The sequence below is a fragment of the Sinocyclocheilus anshuiensis genome, unplaced genomic scaffold (genome assembly GCF_001515605.1).
Source record: "Sinocyclocheilus anshuiensis isolate Anshui unplaced genomic scaffold, SAMN03320099.WGS_v1.1 scaffold446, whole genome shotgun sequence".
Taxonomy (NCBI): domain Eukaryota; kingdom Metazoa; phylum Chordata; class Actinopteri; order Cypriniformes; family Cyprinidae; genus Sinocyclocheilus; species Sinocyclocheilus anshuiensis.
In genome coordinates, this window is record NW_015544247.1 from 2,915,206 (window position 1) to 2,926,719 (window position 11,514).

Consider the following 11,514-nt stretch of genomic DNA (forward strand, 5'->3'; position numbering starts at 1 on the left):
ATCATCATATCTTCAAATTATAAACATCAGTAACACAGACAACATCAACATGGCTGTGAATGGCCTGAGGTACAAAACTAGCATAAAGCTTTTTACTCTTATGGATGCAAGGTCTGGGTTTATAAACCAAACCAAAACCTATGAGTACACTACAAAACAACGAAAATTAGGGCTGGACCCGCTAGTAATTGAAATATATATTTTTTTTAAATAATAAAAAGAGACGACCCTCCATCACAAAGTGAAGTGACAGAAGCCCCTCTCAGCCAACTATGTAATGATATAAATGTTCCAGTAGGTGTCACTAAAAAGCTTTGCAATTGTCATAGCACAAAACGGCAGTAGAGAAAGAGTAGAAGGAAGGAACACGTGAGTTTGTGATGTTGTCGATTGTGATTAACTAAAATACTTTGTGAAGGAATAGAATAAATTACAACTATACAGCTTTTTAGAATAAATATTTTCATTTACAAACAGGTCATTGGTTCATATTTAAGTTACAGGATGAGGAAAAACGCGACAACCTAACAGTTACTTCAGCTGATGTTATTGCATTGTACACATTAACCTTAAAGTAAGCGCTATTAAATGCATTATGTCAGAGTCCACGACCCCAGGAAAAAAGGGCAATTTGACCGGAAGTGCCAGAAAATTAAAGGACGACGCCGCAGACTGGCATAATCTCATTTTGAAATGGGAGCGATTAAATGACGAGGGATCCACGATTGCGACTAAAATAGTTAATCTGGGACTGAGCAAAAAGTAAGTTTTACCTGTCGATCAAACATAAATACTATAAATATAAATTATGTAAATAAATAATAATGTATAGTACAATTCTAATGCGTTTATATATCAATTTGTGTGTGTAAGCAATCTGCCTGCTCTTTTATACCTGTAACCTGTTTTCTCCATCCTGTCTGTTCACAGATCAGATTTTGAGCCTGATGTTGTGATGGAAGGAGGCAGGTTGGCAGCTGGAGACATTTCAGAGAACATGAAACGGAGCAACCAAGAGCTGGAGGAAGAATGTGTGAAGTTACAAGACGTTGTGGAGAAACTGGTAACGTTTTGCAGAACAAGCGTTAGCAATGCTTGATGTTTGTACATTTTATACAGTCTAAATTGTTTCGCCAAAGGCAAACATACTGTCAAAGATGGAGAAGATGGTCCATGCCGAACGCGGGATCTGTGAGTTAGAAGCGTTCCAGTATGGAGAGAAAGGAAGAGCAGCACCACTCTTTCACACGTGGTCCACACAACAGTTTGGTAAGAGCAAGAAATGCTCAACCATCATATACCAAACACCAAACTATCCCATTTTCTGTTAATGTTAATCTGTTCTTTGATCTGTATGTCCAAAGTTTACTTTCATAAAATTGGTTTAAATTCATATGTATTATGTATAAACTCATATGTATTCAACTTAATTAGTTCTAAATGATTATGAATACTAATTTTAGAATTTAGTATAAAGCAATCATCTGCATCCCCTGCCAATGTGACTCCTTAAAGGAATAGTTCTCTCAAAAATGAAAATCTTTGTGAATTTACTCACACGAATCCATCCCAAGATATAAATTAGATTCTTCATCATAACATATTTGAAGAAATTTGGCATTACATCACTGATCCTCTGAATAGGTGCCATCAGAACGAGTCTAAACAGCTGATAAATACACTTTTCTCTTTCACTTCACAAGATGTTAATTGATTGACTGGAGTCATGTGGATTATTCTGATGCTATTATTATTCTGATGGCACCCATTCACTCCAGAGGATCCATTGGTGAGCAAGTAATTCTACATTTCTCTCAATCTGTTCTGATGAAGAAAAAATCATTTGACCTTTGTCCTCTTCATGACAGTTGAAGTATCTTCCAAGCTTTACGAGTCATACAAGCAGGAGTTGGCGCTGAAGAAGACTATACTACAAGAATTGGCCCACACTGCTAATGCTGATCTTTCTATGGTCTACCTGTCGTCATGGCTGTATCAACCCTACATTGAGGACAGTGGAAAACTGCTACTAGAGAGTTTGCTATTGGAAACAGGTCACAGACCTTTGTGATTCAGTCTATGCATGAGGACTATGTAAACAAATTAAAAGCATATCATGACATGTATACAGCTTTGATTTAATCGGTTTAACCTTCAAATTTATTTCTCAAAAATATCCTATTTTTATACTGTATTACGTCCCTGTAAGCAGTCTGTACCATACAAAGTCTTAACTCCATAAACTCGCTCACAAAAGTTTTAATGTCATATTTGAACATGTCCCTTTGTATTAAAAATGCTGAGATGTTTCAAAAACACAGTAAACCAGATATTTTATAAAAAGTAATAAAATAGTGCAACAACTTTTCAAATGACTTTTGCACTAGACAAACTACTAAAGAACAGAAACAATTGAACATCTGAGGCTGCAGTCTAAGATTATAAGCACCTCAAGTCTTATCCGTTTGTTTTACAAATCGATGAGTGTTTTCTTACTGCTTGGAGTGGACAGTTGTCAAAACCGAAATGTCCCGTCTCAAAATACCATGTTTTTAGGTCAGACCTCTAGGGGTCAACTATTTTCAGCCTTAAGGGTTCATTTTCAAACAAACAAATGTCCAAAAGTGTTTGAATAAATAAAATCTCATGGGGTACCAATTTAAACTGCATTGTAACTACAGCCTGGTTTTCTAACAAAGGAACGGTTATGTACAGATTTCTCTGGATGGCCCACTAAGTGGACACAGTATCACAAAAATCTTACCGCAGCTTTTACTGAGCCTCGCTGGAGTCCATAACTTAGTTTTGGCAGATAGTATTTTCTTTTCTCCCATCTGTGCATGTTGTGAAAGATTCAGTTCCCAGAATGAAAAGCACTGCATTCCCTCCACGATTTAGTATTTCCCACCATCTCATCACTTTCCCCGTGAGACGTGTAACGTGCAGCTACATAGTCATGGACTCTGAAACCAATAGTTAAGATATGCTAACATAAGTGAACATTCTCTAAAATTGGAAATAATGACTTTTTTTGTATAAACAGAAAGAACACTAATATAATAATACTGTTTTTATACAAATTTACAAAGAATGCAATAAAAGTTCATTGAAAAAACACCATCTCTCAGACAGAACGTATGTATGGTGTGAATAATGGACAAAAACAGGAAGTGAAGATGTGACTCCATTAAGTCTTTCTTTCGGTTTCAATGCCCAGCAGGGCATGAACGGTCTCTAAAGGAACACCTTCAGGTGCCTCGATGTGCATCATGGTGCCATCGGGCCCATTGACAATGACAATGCCTTTGGCGGCTAACTCCTCTGCGCTCTGCATCACAAGCCCCTCTGCTGTCTGGAAAATAACTGAAGATTCTTGCTGCACCACCTGACTGGCCTCGGGATCTTCGAGAGCATCGGTCTGGCAACCTTGAACCTCTTGTTGAGCGGCTTCTTCTGAGTTCTTAATCTCCGAGTCTGTGTTTAGAGCTTGTTCCAGCTGTTCCATCTGATCCGCGATATCAACGATGACGCTACTGTTCAGAACCTTGGAGATCTCTGGATCTTCTGTGGTTTTTGTGGCATCAGAATCCGAAGAAGGCATTTCCGTCTCCATGGGCTCTTCCTCTGTCCTCTCCGGGATGGCATTTTCAGCACTCTGTGTAGCATCGTCGGTGGTTAGATCTACAGAAGTCAAGTTCTCCAGTCTGGTTAGCACCACCTGAGGCTTACGTAGAATAGAGCCATCAATACTCTCGTCCTTCTGGATGCCGTTTTGATTAACTTGATAGCCGTTGGTTTCTTCATTGCGGTTTTCTATTTTAAACCTTTTTGCAGGAGGCAGCATTTTGGCATTCTAAGAAAAACATGGAGAAAAAATATTATTACCATACAACTGTAAAATGTATGTTCACATAAAATTATGACAAGTAGCCCATAACAGCTCTAAGTGGAGTGGTGATAATATGGATGTAGGTAAATGAAAGGTTGCAGGTTCAAAACCCAAAAGCAGCACATCATTACAAAAATAAATAAAAGTGTCTACTAAATCAAGGGTGTGCAGAACACTTAAGAGAGTAATAAAAAAATAAGGCTGTCAAGGTTAACTTAAAATACGCAAAAGGTTGCGGTCAATAAGAAAAAAATAAATTAATACTTTTATTCAACAAGGACATATGAAATCGATCAAAAGTAACTGTAAAGATGCCAAAGAGTTAATATGTTACAAAAGATTTCCATTTCAAATAAATGCTGTCCTTTTGAACTTTCTATTCATCAAAGAATCTTGAAAAAAAAAAAAAAATGTATCAAAGCTTCCACAAAAATATCAAGCAGCACAACGGTTTTCAACATTGATTATAAGAGAAAATGTTTCTTGAGCAGCAAATCAGCATATTAGAATGATTTCTGAAAGATCATGTGACTTTGCCATCACATGAATAAATTGTACTAAAATAAAAAAAAAAAAAGACATTTAGCACAACTTTCATCATGTTTTTGAAATTATGCTTTCATAATGTTTTCATCATGTATTTGATATTAATACGGTTTCATTCTGATTTCTAAAGGCTGATCATAATCCATGAGAATAATCAAAATTATTTTATTCTATTAAAAGCCCTAGATTTTTATAGTAAGAAAAATAAAACACCTTTCTTTCACGTAAATTGTTATCTTACATTCATTACCCTAATACTGTTTATATAAAGATCTAAGTAAACTTAATACAAAGTAAATATTCTTTAAATAACATTTTAATAAATTACTTTAATACAAAGTCAAAATACAAGCTTTTGAATATTTATTCAATTATTATTTAAGACTATCAAAATTTGTCTTTGTACATGAAAATGTATAGCTGCCTTTAGATTTTACGAAGGGGGTTCATCACAAGAGCATCACATTTGGAGGTTCAGACAGAGCATCTAGTTACTAGACAGAATTAAATCATTCTGAAATTGCAGCGGAGCAATCTGTGATACTTGCATACAGGAGTCTACACTGGAATGATTTTTGCTCAGAACATACCTCAATACTCCGTAGGCTCTTTGTGGCCTGATTTGTCTTTTGACTTTGTTGTCCTTCAGAGGAAGTCAGGAGTTTTAGTGCATTGGGATCGGTTATACCCAGAGATTGTAAAACCTGAAATGACAGAAAATCTGTATGGTACTCGGGTTTGATCACAATGCTGCAGTGGCTAAATGTCTTGATATTACTTACTCCCATGTTGTTGACCTCTATAGCTGGCCGGGAGGCTGGTGAAGTGTGCAAATATTCCAGGGCCATCTTCTTCACCTGGCTGTGTAGTTGTTCAAATTCATGGTACACGCTCGGGAACTGTTGCTTTGACGGGTAGCCCTTTTCCACCTATATGGACAAGAACAGTGTAAGTGTGCATGAAATGCTTCCAACACACATAATCACATGGTATTTTACAGTGAGAAATGGACACGACTAGACAAAATTCAAAACTATATCCCATGCTTCCGAATATCTAAACATACCTTCATCAGCACAAACTCCCAGACAGTCATGACTCTGGCCAGACGTGGAAGAACGATCTCCATGAGATCTTCATCATCATACTGTTTAATAAACTGAAGAGAGATGAAAGAAATTTAGTAATTGCTGTTGGTAATAGTGATTTAATTAACTGTTCTGGTATTATTGCAGTAATGAGAATATTTACCATAACATTACAATATATTTTTGTAAAGATAGTAGAATAAAAGTTTTACTTTAATTGCTTAAACATAGTAAGTGATCTTCTGCCAGGGAGATAGTCAGGGATAGAAGATAAACAAGTTCAAATGGCTGAGCAGAAAACTATTTTAAAAAATATTTCATTTATTTTTAAAGGGTTTAAAAACGTCTTCATTCAACAATTTGTCTCCTCCGCGTCACAGTAGCGCCATTTTAGAGAGTATCCACTGAACGCAAACAGCGTATGCTATTCTGTGTCAGCTGCACCACACGGATATGTTGTTTTTGTTCAAATCAAAGCGTAAATAAACATAGAAAAAAACGTGTAATAGACGTGTACGTAGAATAAACGTGTTTGCGTTCAGTGGATACTCTCTAAAATGGTGCTAGGAGACGAATTGTTGAATAAAGTCTTTATTTTTGTTTTCTTTGCATACAAAAAGTATTCTCGTAGCTTCGTAAAATTACGGTTGAACCCCTGATGTCACATGGATTATTTTACCGATCTCCTTGCTACGTTTCTGGACCTTGATCGTGGTAATTACATTGCTGTCTATGGGAGGCTCAGAGAGCTCTCAGAATTCATCAATAATATCTTAATCTGTGTTCCGAAGATGAACGGAGGTCTTACGGGTTTGGAATGACACGAGGGTGAGTAATTAATGACAAACTTTTCATTTCAGGGTGGAGTAACCCTTTAATCTATTTGTCTCATTACAATTTATATAAAAATTGATTGTAAAAATACTTAAAACACTCAAAAATGTCAGTTCTAACTAGATACACAGTGGGATTTTAAATTGTCAGTCCACACAGAAAATCTGAGATTTGAAATCTAATATAAACCTGCAAATAAAAAAAAAGTTAACAGAATGTTTTTAAAGGGGTCATCTGATGCGATTTCAATTTTTCCTTTCTCTTTGGAGTGTTACAAGCTCTTGGTGCATAAAGAAGATCTGTAAAGTTAAACCAAAAAAATTCATAAATAAAGAAGAAACTTTTCAGATTTATCACCATTTCTATGTCACTTACTGAAAAAGCAAATTTGTGACACTGACCATGTCAATTAATTTGTCAAAATATTTATATACTGTATATATCAACCAAGGTTCAAGATCTCAAAATCATGCTGGAGAAAATGATCAGTTTAAATACAACCATGTGGAGCTCACAGTTTGTGTGCTATAAAACGAGTAAGTTTTAATACTCATTCTAATACTATGAGAATAGGATGCCCACACCACAACTATAACGATAATGACACAGATCACTTTTAGAACCATTTTATCCAACTCATGAACAATAAAAATTGACAGCCGATCAGAATCACACCTATAATAAACAGACCATTGGTGTGGACACTAACTATCATATTTGGTGTGAATGGTCCTTAAGACATTCTAAAAAAAAGTTAATCTTTATAATTCAACTTTTCATTCATTCAAATTGACAACATAATTTGTCAAGAGGGAAACTATTCAATTCAAAATGCTAAACAGAAACTTTTTTACAAGTGGACTTTTGAATCCCACTGAATCAACAAAAATTTTGAGAATACTGTTATAACATTATGCATAAATCACCCACCCCAGCATTGTACTCAGTAGTTACATGATGTAACGCAACAAATATGTAAGAGTATAAACCACAGATATGAGAAGTCACTACATAAGAAACCAAAAATGCACACATTTGTATAGCAAACCAGATCTTACTTCTTTTAGTCGATCCCTCTGTCTTTGAGCTTGCTGCTCCAAGCTCATTCCTCTGGGGTACTTGGGTGGCCGTCCTGGTCGTCCTCTTTTAGGTGGCCGCCCAGGCCTCCTAGGATGACCAGGCCGTCCTGGTCCTCTGGGCCGCCCAGGTCTCCTAGGTTCTACTTTCCCAATTTCTTGAACCTGAAATATTTTATATGCAATTAACTGATCAATCTGATCCATTTTTAATGATCTGAGACCTAATATCAAACAAGCAAAACAAATCATCCTACTTTTTGAGTACTGAGTGTTTTCACTTGACTAGTATCAGTGACTTCTGTTCCTGAAGGCTGTTCATCTCTAGTTTTGGAGAGGTCTTCTGCTTGAGGTGGCGTCGGGTTCTTGTCATGTGTGGGATTTAGCTTATAGTGTCTGTTCAAACCGGCAACGCCGATGTACGCTTTCTCACAGGTATCACATTTAAAGGCTTTGTCACGGAGGTTGAGTGTCACATCTGAGGACTTCTTCTTTTTCTCGTCTCCATCCTCATCCTCCACACTTATCTCGGAGTAGTCATCTGAATCTGATTGGTGGCTTTCTGCCAAGTCCTCATTCTTAATAAACTTGTAGTCTTTCACCTTGTGCTTAGGTGGTCTGGACACCCGACCAGAGCGGGTCTGGATTTTCTGAGGCTTCTTCTGGCGATTTTTAACTTTCTGTGTGTCCTTTCCAATGGCTGAAGTTGCAGTTTTTGTTTCTACAGTAATGACTTTGGAAGGAATTGTTACCTTGGCTGGAGGAGATGAAACTTTCGGAGACGGCACTAGGATCTTTGGGGTAGGAACTACTGGCTTGGCTGGTGGACTCTTGACTGTGGCAGGTGCAGGGACGTGTACTTTGCTAATGGGGACAGAAATGGTGCTAACAACAGGAGCTGGTTTCTGAAGGAGAAGCTGAATAGGAGGATCGCTTGGGTTTTGTAAGAAATATTGCTGCTGTCCAGGCACAGGGGTGATGTGGATGATCTGTGGGCTGCTTAATGTTCCTACGGTTGAAACCTTCACCAGCGGCTGACTGGCTGACAGATTCTGTGGCTGTAAAATTGTTATTGGAGTTGTCTGCCCTAGTTTATTGTCTTGCTTCAGAGGTGCCTGAACTTGAATTTGGATGGGCTCAGCTGCCTGAATAATTCAAAGTGTGAAAAAACTAAATTAAAAACATTTTAAATTTAGTCTGTGGACTAAATTCAGTTAATGCATATACAGAATATCTGACTAAGTGCATGCAGGAAACTAAAGAGAAGTTAGAAGGATGCATTTGGCATACTGGTTTCTTTTACAAAACTTGTTTGTGACCATAGTTTCTGCCCATATATCATAATTACTACAATTATTGATACAATAGTGAAATCTTAAATTAATATATGATCTAACGTACTGGACAATTTGAATAATTTCTTTATGTAATGCACAATTTGTAAGGAAGGAAGGATGTAGGGCTGTGCAAATAATGGAATGCGATTTTCATGCGAATCTCGTCAGTAAAGCCGGTTCTGTGATTAGTAGTAAATCTCCAGCACGTGCTTTCAGATGGAGCGGCATTTACTATACAGAGTTCGCGTTCAAAATCGCAGGAGATTCATTGCCAATTATGAACGAGATTTTGCGTAGCTTGTCAGTGATCTATGGCTCTGTGTAGTAAATGCCGCTCCATCTGAAAGCACGTGCTGGAGATTTACTACTAATCACAGAACCAGCTTTACTGATGAGATTTGCATGAAAATCGCATTCCATTATTTGCACAGCCCTAGAAGGATGTATAGAGAGAAAAAAAAAAACATATTGAAGGAAGTATGTGAAGAAAAAAGCACTACAGGAAGAAAGTACAAACAAAACCTCGTAGGTAGCATGTAAGGAAGCAAGTACAGAAGGAAGTATGTTCGTAAATAAGAATGTAAGGTAAACATTGTGGAATGTACAGAAGAAGTACTTTAGGAAATCTGCACAAAAGAAAGAAAAAAAGCAGCAAGAAAGCAAAGGAGGAAATACTTGTGGAAGAAAAAAAGATACACTGAGGAAAATGTGTGTGAAAATTTGTGTGGAAGAAAGGAAGCATGTTTGAAAGGAAGTACAGAAGGAAATGATTGTGGGAACAAATGTACAGAAGGATGAATGAAAGGTAATCTGTGCAGAAGTAAGTACAAAAGGAATGGAGGAGGTAAGTACAGAAAGCCATATTTGTGGAAGAAAGGAAGAAGGAAGGAAATGCAGAAAAATGGAAATACAAATACATGTGGTAAAAGCTGAGTATTTACAGAAGAAAGTATGTACAGAAGAAAGGAAGTGTTTTACAGAAGCAAATACTTGAGGAAGAATGAATGTACAAACTTATGGAAGGAAATCCGTGCAGAGGAAATGAAGTACAAAATGAATGGAGGAAGTACAGAAGGAAATATTCGTGGAAGAAAGAATGTACAGAGGGACGTTCAGAAGGAAACGTGTACAGAAGAAAAGGGTACAAACGGAAGGAGGAGGTTAGAGAAGGAAATATATGTGGGAAAAGGAAGTATCTGCAGTAGTAAGTAAGTACGTATGGAAGCAAGTACTGAATCTAAACAAAAACTAAAGAAAATGCAGAAAATAAGTACAGAAAGAAATGAAAGAGGCACATGTTTATAAAGAAGTTAGCCTAATATATACGCATGAAGTAAGCAGAGAAAAAAAGGAAGAGAAATTAAGTACTCCACAGATTTTCTGAGAAACCCTTCATTCACATTCTGCACTGTAAACAAAAAAATAATTGTCTCGTAATACAATTACTACAGCTTATGAGAGACCCTATGTTACCTTCTGTGCGGTCGTGTGGGCTCCGTTCTGCGACTGCTGCAGCGCGACCTGTTTGGCGACGCTCTGCAGCTGCTGCGACGCGTTCTGCACGATACTGACTGGCTGCGGCTGGATCGCCGTCGCCAGTTGAAAGTTAACGTTACTGGACTCCAGCGCGATGTAGGAAATCGGCTGCGTCGTGACAGGTCTCTGTAGTATTTTTGGGGTCGTTGTGAGGGTCGCAGCCGGCTCGGCCTGGGCAATCACCTGTGCTTTACTCACTATAACCTGCTGTACGTCCACTATGGGGGAGGTGGAGGGTTTCACAGCTGTCTCAGTACCTGCCACATGGACCAATTGTTGTTTCGTTAACTGCTCGATTAACTGCTGCTGCTCCTCGGCCGATAAGCCCGAGCTCTCCACGAAGCTGCCGTCGGGCTGCACGTAAATGATGGTGGTCGTCGGCGCAAGAGCGTTTAAGACTTCCCCGCTAACAGTGGTGCACTCAGCAGTCACACCTGCCTCTGCAGTGGTCTGAACATAAGACGTTATGATATTCGCATCGGTTATTACCTCACCGCTCACGATCTGCCCGATCACCTCCTGGGTAACGTTACCGTCCACAACTCTGACATCCACCGCCGACTCGCTGTGCATTAACTCGGCGAGGCCTTGATCAACGCCCCCTTCTGCGATGGACAGCGTCTTGCTTGCGTCTTCTTGATTATTTCCCGCTTCGGCTGCGGTCTGTGTAGTCTCGGGCTGCGGTAGGGATCCGCTCGCGTCGAGGTTTTCCATTTTCGCTGCAGCAGATTTGGACGCTGAATTATTATCGTCTTCATTGTCCGCCATTTTATTTAACGTTACAGGAGCAAAACTTGCTAACTGAAGTAGGAATCCTCTCAAGAGCGCGAGAAGCGGCCGTTTGTTTGCAGACGATTAATGTTCAAGATGTGAGTAATATTTGCGAGATTGATTCAAAGCCAGGTACAAACCATTTCAAAGGTGGGAAAATGTTATAATCCAGAGACGCTCGCGAAGGTAACGGTAGCTAGGCAATTGGTTTTCCCGTCCATGCCACCAATGACGATAGCACGGAGGATGGGTAACAACAAGATACGTCATTTCCGCTTTTAGCGCGCCGTTCTCTCATTTCTCTTTACCCTGTTAACGTTCCTGGCTGCCTTCACATTGGAAACTATTTATAATAATTTAAGGAAAATAATCTTGTTTGGGCGTGAACACTCTCCTTTGGTTTTATTTGTTCCAAAAGTTTGTGATATAATTTATAA

The 11,514-nt window shown here is 38.4% G+C and overlaps 2 protein-coding genes across 2 annotated transcripts; one reads left to right on the forward strand and one right to left on the reverse strand.

Annotated features, from left to right (window-relative positions):
- The first annotated feature begins 322 nt into the window (after positions 1-322).
- Positions 323-2,256, forward strand: LOC107697754 (cyclin-dependent kinase 2-interacting protein-like). The gene is made up of 5 exons (XM_016498596.1): positions 323-369; positions 478-762; positions 931-1,063; positions 1,140-1,269; positions 1,869-2,256. Exons 2-5 carry the CDS (start codon positions 596-598, stop codon positions 2,069-2,071), a joined length of 633 nt encoding a protein of 210 aa, XP_016354082.1. The 5' UTR covers positions 323-369; positions 478-595; the 3' UTR covers positions 2,072-2,256.
- Positions 2,208-11,377, reverse strand: LOC107697753 (uncharacterized). The gene is made up of 7 exons (XM_016498595.1): positions 10,244-11,377; positions 7,691-8,578; positions 7,416-7,598; positions 5,502-5,594; positions 5,218-5,364; positions 5,026-5,139; positions 2,208-3,853 (listed from the first exon to the last, which is right to left on the reverse strand). Exons 1-7 carry the CDS (start codon positions 11,072-11,074, stop codon positions 3,188-3,190), a joined length of 2,922 nt encoding a protein of 973 aa, XP_016354081.1. The 5' UTR covers positions 11,075-11,377; the 3' UTR covers positions 2,208-3,187.
- Between the last annotated feature and the right edge of the window lie 137 nt (positions 11,378-11,514).

Coding starts and splice junctions, on each gene's coding strand:
- LOC107697754 (XM_016498596.1), top strand. CDS start 596: ATGTCAGAGTCCACGACCCCAGGAAAAAAGGGCAATTTGACCGGAAGT. Junction 763..930: donor AATCTGGGACTGAGCAAAAA/GTAAGTTTTACC, acceptor GTCTGTTCACAG/ATCAGATTTTGAGCCTGATG. Junction 1,270..1,868: donor GTGGTCCACACAACAGTTTG/GTAAGAGCAAGA, acceptor TCTTCATGACAG/TTGAAGTATCTTCCAAGCTT.
- LOC107697753 (XM_016498595.1), bottom strand. CDS start 11,074: ATGGCGGACAATGAAGACGATAATAATTCAGCGTCCAAATCTGCTGCA. Junction 5,365..5,501: donor GGGAGTTTGTGCTGATGAAG/GTATGTTTAGAT, acceptor TTGTCCATATAG/GTGGAAAAGGGCTACCCGTC. Junction 5,140..5,217: donor TAGAGGTCAACAACATGGGA/GTAAGTAATATC, acceptor CTGTCATTTCAG/GTTTTACAATCTCTGGGTAT.